Source organism: Macrotis lagotis, chromosome 1, assembly GCF_037893015.1.
Source record: "Macrotis lagotis isolate mMagLag1 chromosome 1, bilby.v1.9.chrom.fasta, whole genome shotgun sequence".
NCBI lineage: Eukaryota > Metazoa > Chordata > Mammalia > Peramelemorphia > Peramelidae > Macrotis > Macrotis lagotis.
The window spans coordinates 450,678,680-450,694,790 of NC_133658.1; the positions used below are offsets into that span (position 1 = coordinate 450,678,680).

The window sequence follows — 16,111 nt, forward strand, 5'->3', positions numbered from 1 at the left end:
AAAATCTGTTTAGTAAAAAAAAATAACAAAGACATCAACCAAATCTAATACATAAAGAATTTTTACAGTCTCACATTTCCACAAAGAAGGGAAGAATATGCACATTCCTTGGGGTTAAGAGTGTGTGTCAAACAGTATAATTTCATAGCTTTAAATTACTATTATGGTCCTGGCAAGTAGCAGAGATATATTGAAAAAGGAACTACTATGACAGTCAAGAATACTTAATATATTGTCTGTGTGATCTCAGGCAAGTTACTTAGTATCTCAAAGTCTTCAACACTTCTTTATAACTATAAATGAAAGCGACTATATCAACTTTCATTATTAGTTTTCTAAACTAAGGATGTCACAAGTTCAACCTTCTCCCTTTCTCTTTCCATTTATATTATTGAGGTTATTGTATATATTATTTTTCTGATTCTTTGAGTTTCTATAAGCTTTTTTAATGCTTCTTTATATTTGCATATAAATTTAGTTATGCATATATGCACATGTATATATATATATATATATATATATATATATTTAAGTTCTTATATGGAATAATATTCTACCACATTTTGTTTAGCCATTGATATTCTCCTGCCTTTTCTAGGTTTTGCTACCATAAATATTTTGGCATTACTTGGGACTTTTATTGCTTATTATTGAGTAATTTGAAGTACATGTTTAGCAGCTTAATTTTGGGGCCAAAGGTCAAAATTTCCATACATTGTAAGAGGTTAAAAACCATAATTCCAAACTGACAAATTCCAAATAGTCACAACCCTTACAAAACCATTTCCATTTAGATTTCTATTATTAGTGATTTGAAACATTCTTTATAGTAGTTAATGGTTTGTAATTCTCTTGAGAATTGTGGTTCACAATTTGCAACTACATATCCATTAGGGAATCATGACCATATTTTCATTACTTCACATTCTAAGAGACACTTGACAAAAATATTTTCCCCAGTTGTCTACATTATTTGTATACTGGTGGCAATTATTTCCTTATGTGGAAGTTTTCAGTTTCATGCAATTGAAATGATCTCTCTCTTTAATCAATTGTGATCATCTCTATTTCTTGTTAAAGAAATGGCCCCCAGTCATAGCTGTGAATGGTATCTGATCTTTTCAATTTTTTGTTATGTAATTTACACTATAAACAACTAGACTAAACTTTTCTTTCAAAATGTTTTCTAGTTTTCTCAATAATTTTTGTCAATTAGGGAGTTCTTTCATACCTCCTTTCCCGATGAAAAGCCTTCAGGATAATGCCTTCCATCTTCTCCTGCTAGGGTAAGAACTTCCATTTTCCAATATGTTTGATTTCATTCTTCCCCTTTGTAACTTCTTCCTTAATCTTTTAGCTTCCTTTTCCCTATGTATAGTCTATAGGAATCATAGTCTCTTTAATGATCATCCATGGACAGTATTATATTCCTATTTCCCATCTTTACATTTATGCAACAGTCTGTCCTACAGTTCTGTCCCACAAAAGGCATTGATCACCTGTAGAAAGGTTAGGAAGTTTAGTCTATTTTGATCCTCTCATTAACCCCAACATCTTTATGTGTAATTTTGCTTTCATCCCCTCCTGTCTTCTCAATTAAATTTGATCCTCAATCATCAGGCTCTCCCTGACTACTAATTATTACTATCTTACTGACTTCAGATATGCTCATCTCTCACATTCTAAAAAAAAAAAATCAAACAACAAAATGAAAGAAAACAAAATCTAACTCTTTATTAAATTGTACCATCACTTCAAACCATTATCATATATAAGTCATAAATAAAAACTATTATCATATATGTCATAAATAAAAAATTATTTATACTTATTGACTCTACTTCCTCTCCTTTTTCTCTTCAACTTTTTTAATATGGCTTCTGAACTTTTCCCCTATAGCTATCAATGATGTCTTAATTGTCTAATCTATTGTTTTCCTCCCTATGTTATCATTCTTTTTGACCTATTGTTTACATTTTTAACTTTTGTTTACATTAAAATTTTACATTTGACCTCACTCTTCTAGGAATTCATTCCTTTTTTGGGTTTTCATTATACTACTATTATATGATGGATAAAAAAAGCTAATATTAGGTTCAAAGAGCCCCAGGTCCAATTTATACCTTTACAACATACTGATAATGTGTCACCCTAGGCAAGACTAGGCAGGTCAATGCTCTAAGCAACTACCTAGGAGTTTAAGTTGCAGAGAAATAGTCAACCTGTTTTGATAGAGGTAATTTTCTGAACTAGACGTTCCCTGTATCAAAGAAATCATAGGCCCAATTACCATCTTTATGGTTACTCCTTCTTGTTCTCCTATAACGAGATCAATTTCTTAGTCTCTTTTGGTGCCTCATTATCCATATCATGCCTTTTAACTGTAGATTTACCCCTTAGTGATTGCATGTGTGCAATGACTCCCACATTTAAATATTCATCCCTTTTTTTCTCTTCTGACCTTTTTTCCCCCACATGATCTATTGTACATTTCCAACTGGATGTCCTAGAAATATCTCAAACACAACATGCTCAAAATAGAATTCATTATCTTTTACACTTAATCCTTCCCTCAGATATTCTTATTAAGTGTGCCACAATTAGTATAGTCTCCAAGGTTTGTAACTTCTGTGTTATATTCAATTGTTCTCTCATTCCAAATTTCCAGGCTCAGATCTTTCTATTTCTACTGCTATATCTCTTAGACCTCCACACAGTTGATATCTAATGACCTGAAATATTGCATTTCATTTCATTTCATTCCATTCCAATCCATCCTTAAAATAAACCTTCTGTGGTTCCCCATTGTTTCCAGTATAAAATATAAACTTCTCTATTTGACTTTTAATGTCTTTCACAACCTGAACGCAATCAACCTTCATAGCATGCTTACATATTGCTCCCATCTCACCTGTTATGATCTACTCAAAAAAAGAGTCTTCTCTCTGTTTCTCACACAAATGTCTTAATCTCTTGTCTCTATACCACTTCACTAGCCATTTTTTATTCCTGGAATACATTTCCTTTTTATACTCAACTGCAAAGAATCTTTTCCTTTCTTGAAGACTTATGTCCAGAACTACTTCCTAAATAAAGACTTTTAAGACCTTCCTCCTTGACTACTTTCTTGTGTCCTGCCTTAGACACTATGGAGGTCATAGTATCTTTCGGGATTTATATGAGGCTCAAATGAAAAGGCACTTTGCAAATTTTAAAACAGAAATTGCTACTTAAATTGTATTATTAAATAAAATATATACAACATACAATATATTAAATACAAATATATAATTTCATATATAATTATATGTGTATGTTTCCTCCTATATAGCATGCCCCAAAAGTCTTGGAAAAATTTAAATTTTTTATACTTAAAATTTACACAAACTTTTGAAATTACAATTTAATTTTACAACTATATCTACAAATAATAATTTCAAATTAATTTCAAAAGTTTTGTGCAAGTTTAAGTATGATACAAGTGAGAACAAAAATTTGCTTATTTTTTTATCTTTAAATATATTCCAATGTCTACCACAGTTACTCACATATAACAGATGTTGAGTGTTTGTTGTTTGCATTCAAGTACATTTCCTATTTCTTGATTAGCAATCCTCAGTTGCTAATATCCACCCTCTCCATTATTTTCTTTTTATCTTGCATATATATTTGCATTCCCCCATGGTATGCATATTGTTTTCAATAAAATATAAACTTCTTGAGGGTAAAGAATATTTCATTTTTCTCTCTGTATCCCCAGGTTCTAGAATAATAATTCTTATATAGAAGACATTTAATAAATACTTATTGAAGGAATTACTTTAATCTTTGTTCATACTATCTCTGTAAGCTTCTTTAGCTTACATAGTTATCCTCATGCCTCCCCTAATTTATTCATTTGTGATTCTTTTTTAAAATTCTGTTTCTAATTCCAGCTTTAGGCAGCTAAGTTGTTCAGTGGATAGTTTTGAACCTGGAATCAAGAAGACTGGAATTCAAGCCTTATCTAATATCTAAAACACTTAATAATTGTATGACCAGGGACAAGTTACTTAACTTCATCTGTAAAAAAACTGGAATGATGTCTTACCTTCCAAGGTGCTTTGAGGATAAAATCAGATAATATTTTGTAAAATGGTTTTTGCAAACTTTAAGGAGTTATAGAAATGCTAGCTATTATTAACATTAGTATTAGTAGTACCAATAGAAGGAGGAGTGGTAATAGTCTAATCAGCACCAATTTCTTTTTTAATAAATTTCATTTCCTTTTTAACAGTTCTGGAGGTTTTTGTTGCTGTTCCATGCTTTCTAGAGAGTCCATAAGAACTTGTTTTCTAAAGGGCATTGGTTCATTCTCATTATTATATTTATTCAAAGTCTTATTCTCATAGAGGTTTTATTTTATATTTGTGCTTTGGAAGCATTTTTGTTTCTTTCTTTATATGCAGAATCATTCATTTTCATGCCTTTGCTTGTAAGGTAGATTCCAGAGACTTAGCTGCAAGCCTGACAGTCTTTTTCCCTTAGGGAATATAACCTTTGTCAGATCTACTTCCTTGTCCCAGGTTCTTTGCTTGCAGGACAAAACTGGTCCTAGCTGGGTTTCAGTTCATTTTCCCTCAATTGTGATACAACTATCATAGGAACCCTGACTGCTTCCTCCCTCTGCTTTCTTTTTTCATTTGGCTAGAGTCCATGCATCTTGTAAGATAGGAAAAGATAGTCACTGACATGTACCCTCTAGAAGCCTATAATTTTTTTTTTCCTGCTTCCTTCAGGAGTAAATGGAGGCAGTTTGAGGAAGGCTTTAGAGTGAACATACTAAGGATTAGAGCTCTCAAGTACTAATTTAAATACAATTTTACCCTTTCATTGAGTGACCTATTTTTATTAAAATAACTATAATAACTCCATACCTGGTTTATAATTCCCTTTAGGTGAAAAACTGATGTGTGGTTTTTTTTTTTTGGAAAGTGACTATTCTACCATTTTTCATTTCTTGGCCTAAACTGATAAACATTTGGTACCAGAGTTTACCTAATACTTATAAAATCTTTTAGGGAACCTGAGAATAGAAATTCTGTAAATGATAAATGAAAATAACAATGCATATTTTAGTGATAGCTAAATGCATATTTTTAGTGATAGAATTTTTATTTTCAAGTATATTTTTTCAGACAAAGTAGGAAGTTACCAAAAATATATCTTGGAAGACCGGCTCAGGAAGGTACCAAAAAAACACAAATTAGTCAGGATTAGAAATATAAGCATGAATCTTCTTATCCTTGATCATAACTTATGACAAAATAAAGCCTTACTCATTTTCCCCAAAAAAATCATAATTCATGATTATTTCAACATATTTTTTGGTATATAGTTACTTAGTCTCTCGCTTCATGGTGGAAGCTCTAACTCTACAAAGGATTTTTTTTCTAGAAAGGGAATAGTGCTAATGGATCGAAAGTTGATCCTGTAGATAGGAAGATAAACTCAAATCTTGCCTCAGGCATTGACCAGCTGTGTGACCCTGGATAAACCATTTAATCTCTATTTGCCTCAGTTTCATTATCTGTAATATGAGGATATTAATAGTATCAATCTCTTAGAGTTGTTGGAAACATCAAAAGAGATAATAATCATAAAATTCTCAGCACAGTGCTTGGAAAGTAGCAAACTATATAAATGTTGGCTATTATTATTATATTGTTGTTGTTATTATGAAATTGCAGAGTGTAGTGATGACAAGTGACTTAAAATTCACTTTGAATGCCTGTAAATAATATTAGGCTTACTATAAGCAATATTTACAATTCAAACTTTATCATTTTGGAAATGCATTACCTATCCATTTGAATTTACAAGATAAGAAATATGTGTGGCAAACATACATGTGCTTATAACCTATAGGAAAAGAGAAACTCACAAAAAATAACAAGATGCTAGAAAATTAATTTAAAATATGGTACATAATTGTTGTAAAAGCAAGATTTTTCTTCATTGCCTTTTGAGAAATTTTTTTAAAAAACTTTTTTGGTTTTGACTTTTAAGCAATTTGTTTAATCAAGTCTTTTATTCATTTATGTATTCTACATTCATTTCAATTCCACATTTACAATAGGATCAACTCCATCCCTATCCTCCAAGTTTTGGTTCTTTAGTAGTAGTACTTACCACTCCTTAGTCTTACTGATTCAAATCTTTCAATAAGATACACTTGTACCACTACAATTACAATTTATGGCAATAAAAGTGGTTTCCCACTCCTCAGTCTCTCCTAGCTCCTGCATATTCAGCATTCTTTCTATACATCCCTATACATAGAATAGATATAGCATATCATTCCTTTTATAAATACCTTAAGCTGTTGGTATTTTCTAAGTTTTTTCCCTTGGAATTCAAGACCCTTCACAATATGATGTAATGTCCTCCTGTCTTGTCTTTCATATCTCATATAATTCCCGTAATTAATTCCACATTTACTAAACTCTCTGTCCTCTAAACTGTTCTCGTACTTTTTTTGCCTGCATATCCTTATTCAAGCTATTTGTTTCTTCAATTATTATCTATTGTTTAAAGCTCAAATTAATTGCTGTCTATTCCATGGAGTCTTCTCTGACATCCTTTCCCTATTATTAATGTCATGACCTCACATAATATTTGGCATTGAACCTCTTTGCTGCATTTGTTCTATAATATTACATTATAGTTATGTGCTTTTTCTTAGTAAAACTATAAGCTCCACATATATCAAGGACTTGTTTAAAGTTCTTTGTTTTCCCCAAACTTAATTGTAGTAGGATTTTGAAAAATTCAACTGGAATATTTTTGAAATTTATTATTTTTTAAATATGTTTTTTAAAGTTATAACTTACCTTACTGTGAATATTACTATGGGAAGAGGAAAAGGGAAAAAGACACAGAACAGACCAAGAATCTCATGAAAGTATACATGTGAATTTTATTTTATTATAGGAAATATGACTTATGTGGAGCAATAGCTATAGGATTATAGAATTTTCTTTGTATTTCTATAGTTATAGAAATCGTGCAAATTTAAAGGACATTTATTTTACTTTACAATTTCTTCACTTCATTAGATATCTCATGGAAAGCAGTCCTCTATCTGCTACTATGATACATAATTTTAATATAGAAGTATACAGAATTAATCACATCATTAATATTAAAATAAATTGAGCATCTACTTATTGATAGTGTATCCTGAAAAGGGAATCTTAATTTTCCACTTGTCAGTTTAATAACGTTTTGAACTTTTGGGCCATATTTTATCATCAATAGAAATTTTTTCCCAAGGAATCTGATGGTAGATAACAGCAACCTCATTGCAAATTATTTCCATCATTTGTCTTTTTTTTAGTCATCACTATTCACTTGGTTTAAAGACATAAATTAAGACAGCTGTTTTGAGATTCTTTCAAAGGGAAGTTAGAATAACCTCTTTCAGAATTTTTAAGAGTCAGAAAAAATATCAATATATCTCCTTAAGAATAAAAGCATTTAATCTAAAAGTAATAGCTCTGTCAAGAGAGAAAACTACACATTTATCCATGTAAAAATTAAGAAAATGTGGCCCAAAGTGTTTCTAAACATCAACACAATTTACAGAATAGTTTCAGTTTTTCCCTACCAAATAAGCATCTTTAAAACACAACATAAGATTACTCTTACAAACATACTTCTCAGTGTTCCAAGACCATACATTACAAAATAAAATTGAGGAAAAAATGCTCTGGAATACATAAAAAAGGGAGAGATGAAGGCTATAGCAACACTGTATAAGGTAAAACATCATTTGGATGCTTTGAAAAATGCTTTGATACTGACGGCAATCTAAACTTTCACAGTTTTATCACATGCTTTTAAAATAAAGTGAATAACAGAAAACTTAAGATATTAGGATTGACCATCAGATTCAAGGTTGTTTTCTGAACTTGATATAGTGTATGGTGTAAGCTATACAAAAAAACAGGAGAATGTTTCCTGGATTGGGATGAGAGTGCTATATAATCTGAAATCAAACAGGTAGACAAAGATGGAGATGATGAGGTAATACAACCTCCATCTTCTCTTTCTATGTGGTACTTCCATGTGAATGTGATTAGTTTTGCATGACAAAGTAGAGCAATCTAGTGCTGCTACACAGAATATTAACTCTTCCTGAATGCCACATTCAAACAAAGCATGCTTTTACCTAAAGTCCATTAAGCAAAAAAACAAACAACAATAACAACAACAACAAAAACAATCAACAACTTCCACTCTCATAACATCGTTGAAAAGATTTTATGGGTTGTGTTAAGGAAATAGCAAGTGCTACAAAGCTATTTAAAAACATTTGAAGAAAATTTTAAAATGTTGTTCATCTTTTGGGAATAGGAACCTGTTCCAAAACCTAATGATGGTAAAAGCACATTTGGATAAAACATTTCTTTAGAGAGTATTAATCTAGAATTTGCTGAAAATAGCTATCCCTAACTCAATCTATTACTTTAAACTGATTGGAATTGTTGAAATGTAAACTTGGGCTACACACTTTCACATTTTAATGCCACATTCTTTTTTCAAAGTAGCAGAAAATTTGATAACCTTGTATCAAAATATGTGTTAAGCTAAGGAAAAAACCTTAGTGATATGGGCAAAGGTAATATTTGCTTGTGGGCTTTGCCAGTTATTTTAGATGCTATATAGTTCTTGTTCTGAGGGGTACTGCTGAAGTGCCTTACCCTCAGATGTCTGAAGGACCAAGGTCTTGCTGTATTGGCTGACTCCTGTTTTGTTAAAGGCCTTGACTCGAGCACTGTATGTGCTGTTGAAATGAAGACCATCCACTGTGCACATTGTTTCCTTTCCTACATATACCTCCTGTTTAAAAAAAATAAAACAGAAAATATAACATTTTTAGGATAAGAGTTTTAAGACATTTAAATGAGATTTATGATAGTAGGGAAAGACTATTACTATCATTTCATTTGAAACTTTCTGAAAGTTTTGTAACATCTATTTAGAATAATACTGTAAATCTTGCATTTAAGGAAATCGTACTGTTTCAACAGGAAGGGAAGTTTGTATTACAAATATAACTGCTACAAATGATATTTAATGATATGTCAAGAATTAGGGCTCAGTGTCTTCTAAAAGATTCTTAACTAAAACAATGATGATTCAGTGTTCAATGTATTATCAAGGAATAATAACAGCTTCTTATAGGAGGACAATTGACAAAACAATTAAACCATATTAAAGGGAAAGATATTTTCAACATACATATGGATGTTTCTAGAAACCAACTAGTCCAGAACATATTTTCCGGATAAAGTATACTACTTTTTAAAAAACTTTACTGTATCAAGAGTTCTCTTCCCTGTTATGCTTTCCTTTGTCTAGCTAAATAGAACCATTATCTATCCTCAGAATAAGTTTTGTATTTTTCCATCTCTGAATTTTTTTTAAGTTTTTTTTTGCAAGGCAATGGGGTTAAGTGGCTTGCCCAAGGCCACACGGCTAAGTGTCTGAGGCCAGATTTGAACTCAGGTACTCCTGACTCCAGGGCCGGTGCTCTATCCACTGTGCCACCTAGCTGCCCCCCATCTCTGAATTTTTATAGAGATTTTACTGTGCTTGGACTGTACTCTCTTCCTCCTAACCATAGCTCCCCACTATTGAAATACTTTTCAACCTTTAAAACCCACCTCATATAGCATACTTTATAAACACTCTGGTGATCTTCCCTGGTAGGCTACAATTTACCCTTTCAGATGTCATAAAATACTGTTTTTCTCTTCTCTGATTTATTATTAGAATCTTTTACCATATCTCCTTAAAGACTATAAACTGTACAAGGGAAGGGAATATATCATAAACTGTTATCTACTTCAATGCTTAGCAAAGTTCTCAGCATATGGTAAGCACTAAGGATAAAGGTTTGTTTAATGACCAAAGAAATGAATAATTGTATCCTATCAAGTCTAAAAAGCAAGAAAAAGATAAGAGATATATTAAATCAATTTCAATGAACAGGAATTGGAAAATTCTAGACTCAGAACTAATCTTAAGAATTGTTCCCAGGAGAAAAACTACCAAGCCAGTTGGAGAAGACGGATGTGTATTTATGTTGGCAAACAGGGCAGGAGCCCAGGAGGCTGAGGGCCTGAGAACCAGACTGGCTTAATCATCAGCAGGACTAGAGCCTGATCAGCCAATGGGGCTCAGGCCAACTAGGGAGCAGAGAGCAGAGGCACTGGTTGTGGCACTAATCATCTGGAGTTTGCCGGCAGGGCTCAAGGGAAAGTTCCAATGCAGGAGAGCTGTAGACATCTATCCCTGGGCCCCTCTGGTCCAGAGGAACTCAGAGTCCATACCTTCATTTCAGATGAAGCCTCTTCCCAGAACAAACACAATTATAGCCCACCTTCCATCCCAAGGTAAGGCTGAGAAGCAGAACCAACTCAGTTGTGAAAAGCGAGAGTGAATATATCACCCCAGGGTAGAGGTCACCATTGATCAAAGATAAAAAGTATTCAACAACTTCAACCACTCCCTACAGGCCAAGGGAGAGGACCTCATCAAGGTCACAGACACTCCAGAGAAAGCAACCAGCACCCCCTACTGGCCAGTTGGAGATATGACACCCAACGAGCAAAACCTCTAGCACCACTAGCTATATCCCAGGATAGGAAAAAGATTCTCATAACTCTTGAGAATTGTAACTTATTCAGGGAGAATATACTTAGCCAGAAGTGATGGACACTCATGACTTATCCATGAGACTGCTATCCAATGGCAAGAAACTGACTATATCCCTATTAGGAAAAAGACTCTAAAAACTCTCAAGAATTGTAACTCTGTTAGAGAAAATACACTTAGCCAGAAGTGATAGATACTCATGATTTTCTGTGACTCAGATGGAATGATTTAAAAACACTACCATCTTATAAAGGGGGACAGGAAGGAGATGGGAAGATGGAGGGGATTGAATGGGGTAACTCTCATTACATAAAGAGGTACAAAAGACATACTGAAATAGAGGGGAAGAAGGGAGGAGATGAGAAACACCTGAATCTTCCTCTCATCAGACTTGGTTTAAAGTTAACTTACACATACACACTCAGTTAACTTAAGAAACATATTACCTTTCAAGTATTAAAAGGGGAAAAGGGGGGGATGGCGACAGGGAGGGGGAGAAAAGGGGGAACTAACAGAAAGAAGTGAAGGGAAAAGGGAAAAAGAGAAAGGGGAAAGAAAGGGGAGGGGTGGATATAGGAGGGCAAAAACACTGAAGGTTGTGTTATTCAGAAACAAAATACTGAGGAATATGGATAATGTGAAAAAGGGGGAAAATACAATCAGAGAGAAGATAGCACCGCAATAAAGACTTAGTCATTATAAATTTGAATGTGAATGGGATGAACTCTCCCTTAAAAAGTAAGTGAATGGCAGAGTGAAATAAAAACCGGAATCCTACAATATGCTGCTTACAAGAAACTCATTTGAAGCAGAGAGGTACATATTGAGTAAAGGTTAAAGGTTGGAGCAAAATATATTTTGCTTCAACTGAAATGAAAAAAGCAAGGGTAGCAATCCTTATCTCAGACAAAGCAGCTGCAAAAATAGACAGTGTTAAAAGAGATAAGAAAGGAAACTATAACCTCCTAAAAGATACCACAGACAGTAAAGTGACTTCAATACTGAATATGTATGAACCCAATGGGATACAATCCAAATTCTTAGAGGAGAAGCTGAAAGAACTACAGGAAGACATAGACAGAAACTCTACTACTGGGAGACCTAAACCTCCAGCTCTCAGATTTAGATAAATCAAAACATAAAATAAACAAGAAAGAAGTTAAGGGGGTAAATAGATTGTTATAAAACCTAGATATGATAGACTTATGGAGGAAATTTAATGGAAATAGAAAGGAATATACTTTTTTTTCTGCAGTACATGTACTAGGGCATAAAAACCTTATGATTAATTGCAGAAAGGCAGAAATATTGAATACATCCTTCTCAGATCAAAATTCAATAAAAATCACATGCAATATTGGGCCAGGGAGATATAGACCCAAAACTAATTGAAAATTAAATAACCTCATTTTAAAAAATGAGTGGATCAAGCAACAAATTATAGAAAGAATTAACTATTTCATCCAAGATAACAACAATAATGACAACAAACCAAAAGCTATTGGATTCACTCAAAGTGGTTGTCAGGGGATTTATTATATCTTTAAATGCTTACATGAATAAATTAGAGAAAGGGGAAATCAATGAACTAAATATGCAACTAAAAAATTAGAGAAAGAACAAATTAAAAATCCCCAATTAAATGCCAAATTAGAAATTCTAAAAATTAAAGAAATTAATAAAAGCAAAAGCAAAAATACTATTGAAGTAATAAATAAAACCAAGAGTTGGTTTTATGAAAAAACCAATAAAATTGATAAACCTCTGGTCAATTTGATTAAAAAAAAAGAAAGAAGAAAACCAAATTGCTAGTATCATAAATGAAAAAAGGTGAACTCATCACTAATGCAGAAGAAATTAAAGTAACAATTCAGAATTATTTTGCCCAACTCCATGCCAATAAATTTGACAATCTAAGTGAAATGGACAAACATTTAGAAAAATATAAGTTGCCCAGGTTAAATGAAAAGGAGATTAAATACCTAAACAAGCCTATCTCAGAAAAAGAAATTCACCAAACCATCAGTGAACTCCCTAAGAAAAATTCTCCAGGGCCTGATGAATTCACAAATGAATTCTACCAAGCATTTCAATTGGTTCCAATTCTATATAAACTCTTTGGAAAAATAGGTGAAGATGGAACTCTAACTAACTCTTTCTATGATATAATATGATGCTGATACCTAAACCAAGAAGAGTTAAAACAGAGAAAAAATTATAGCCTATCTCCCTGATGAATATAGATGCAAAAATATTAAATAAAATCTTAGCAAACCGATTACAACAAGTTATCACTAGGATAATACATTATGATCAAAAAGGATTTATCCTGGGGCGGCTAGGTGGCATAGTGGATAAGGGGCAGCTAGGTGGCATAGTGGATAAAGCACCAGCTTGGAGTCAGGAGTACCTGGGTTCAAATCTGGTCTCAGACATTTAATAATTACTTAGCTGTGTGGTCTTGGGCAAGCCACTTAACCCCATTTGCCTTGCCAAAAATCTAAAAAACAAAAACAAACAAACAAAATAAAAGGATTTATCCCAAGAATGCAAGGTTGGTTCAATACTAGGAAAACTGTTAGTATAATTAATTATGTCAATAACAAACCTATCAGAAATCATATAATTATATTAATAGATGCTGAAAAAACTTTTGACAAAATACAGCACCCATTCCTACTAAAAACACTAAAGAACGTAGGAATAAATGGACTCTTTCTTAGAATAATGAGCAGTATCTATCTGAAACCATCAACAAGTTCAACTATTGGGATAAAAAAGCTCTCTTTGATAAAAACTGCTGGGAAACTTGGAAGTTAGTATGGAAGAAACTTAGATTAGACCAACACCTCACACCCTATACCCAGATAAGATCCAAATGGATACAGGATTTAGACATAAAAAACCATATTACAAGAAAACTAGAAGATCAAGGAATAGTTTGCCTGTCATATCTATGGAGAGGGAAGCAGTTTATGATCAAGGAAGAGATGGAGAACATCATTAAAAACAAACTAGATTTTTTGATTACATTAAATTAAAAAGCTTTTGCAGAGACAAAACCAATGTAATCAAGCTCAAAAGAAACATTGTAAACTGGGAAGCAATCTTTACAACTAGTATTTCTGACAAAGGACTCATTTCTAAAATATACAAAGAATTGAGTCAAATTTTTTAAAAAAAACAAGCCATTCCCCAATTGACAAATGGTCAAAGGATATGCAAAGGCAATTTACAGATGAGGAAATCAAAGCAATCCACAGTCATATGAAAAATTGCTCTAAATCATTACTTATTAGAGAAATGCAAATTAAAGCATCTCTGAGGTACCACCTAACACCTCTCAGACTGGCCAATATGACCAGAAAGGACAATGATCGATGTTGGAAGGGATGTGGGAAATATGTGACACTAATACATTGTTGGTGGAGCTGTGAACTCATTTAATTTTTCTGGAGAGTAATTTGGAATTATTCCCTCCCAAAGGGCAACAAAAATGTGCAAACCCTTTGATCCAGCAATACCTACTGGGTCTATACCCTGAAGAGATGATGAAAAAGGGTAAAAACATCATTTATACAAAAATATTTATAGCAGCTCTGTTTGTAGTGGCAAAGAATTGGAAATCAAGTAAATATCCATCAATTGGGGAATGGCTTAACAAACTATGGCATATATATATATATTATATATATATATATATATATAATATATATATATATATACACACACATATATATATATGTGTGTGTTTATGTGTGTGTATGTGTATATATATATATATATATATATATATATATATATATATATATATATAAATGTATATGTCATGGAACACTCTTGTTCTATTAGAAACTAGGAGGGATGGGAATTCAGGGAAGCCTGGAAGGATTTGCATGAACTGATGCTGAGTGAGATGAGCAGAACCAGAAAAACACTGTACACCCTACCAGCAACATGAGGGTGATGATCAACCTTCATGGAATTGATCATTCCATCAGTGCAAAAATTAGGGACAGTTTTGGGCTATCTGCGATGGAAAATACCATCTGTATCTAGAGAAATAATTGTGGAGTTTGATACCTTCAATTTCGGAAAAAAAACCGTAATCTTATTACATAATTTTGCTATATCTTATACTTTATTTTTCTTCCTTAAGGATATGATTTCTCTCTCATCAAATTCCATTTGGATAATGTATACCATGGAAGCAATATATTGTCAAATTGCCTTCTGTGGGGGATGGGGAGAGGGAAGCAAGATCAGAGGAAAAATTGTCAAACTCAAAATAAAATCTTTGAGGGGAAAAAGAAATAGAATGGGGCAAAAAAAGAAATTGAGGGAGTCCACCAATCACCCCTTGAAAGACATCCCAAAATGATAATTCCCAGGAATATTATAGCAATATATTACAAGCAGTCAGAAAGAAACAAATTCAAATATCATGGAGTTACAGTAAGGATAACACAAGATTTAGGAGCTTCTAGAAGGACTTGTGGGACTTGAAATATGATATTCCGGAAGACAAAACAGCTTGGATTACAACAAAGAATCAGTCAAATCTGAACATATTGAGGAGGAAAGATGAATTTTAATGAAATAGTTTTCCTGACGAAGCAACAAGAAATGAACAAAAAGTTTGATCTTCAAGTACAGGACTCAGATGAAGCACAGATAGGATGGACAGGAAGGACAAATTAAGAGGAATTTAATGATGTTGAACTGCTTGTTTTCCTGCATGGGAAGAAGATACTGCTAACTCATATGAACCTTCTCATTTATTAGGGCAGTTAGAAAGAGCACAAGGCACAAGGGGGAACTGAATATGGAGTTATATTATGAAGATGGAGTTAATGGGTTAGAAGGAATATACTGGGAGAAAGAGAAAGGAGATGTAGAGAAGAGGCAAGGAAAAACTTTTGTAATGGAGTGGAATGGAGGAAGGTGAGGGGGAGTGAGTGAGCCTTCACTCTCATCAGAAGTGACTCAGAGAGAAAATGAGAGAGAGAAGATCATGGGAAAGAGTAGTCAGATAAACACACTTTTAAGGAGAGACAGGGAGAAAGGTGAGAGAGAATACAACAAATGGGAAGGAGAGAGATAGGATGGAGGGAAATATAGCTAGCAATAGCAACTGTGGGAAAACATATTGAAGCAATTTCTCTGATAGAGTTATGATAAGGAATGCTATTCATTCCAAAAACAGAGCTGATGGTATCTGAATACAGACTGAAGCACACCTTTTTTTCTTCTCACTTATTTTTCTTGAGATTTCTCTAACTTTGTGTGTGGAGGGGGAATTTTGTTTACTTTTTCAAACAAAGCTATTGTACTAATGTGAAAAAAATAAAAAATAAAAAATAAACTAATTCCATAAAACAGAATATATCTAATGTGCCTGGGTCTT

At 32.9% G+C, this 16,111-nt stretch overlaps 1 protein-coding gene across 4 annotated transcripts in view; it reads right to left on the reverse strand.

Annotated features, from left to right (window-relative positions):
• Positions 1 to 16,111, reverse strand: part of TRIM9 (tripartite motif containing 9) — a 159,110-nt gene that overhangs the window by 36,947 nt on the left and 106,052 nt on the right. For all 4 annotated transcript variants that reach the window (XM_074213468.1, XM_074213470.1, XM_074213467.1 and 1 more), the window contains exon 7: positions 8,745 to 8,883. In XM_074213468.1, the coding sequence (XP_074069569.1) occupies positions 8,745 to 8,883 (139 nt within the window). The remainder of the gene's footprint in view (positions 1 to 8,744; positions 8,884 to 16,111) is intronic.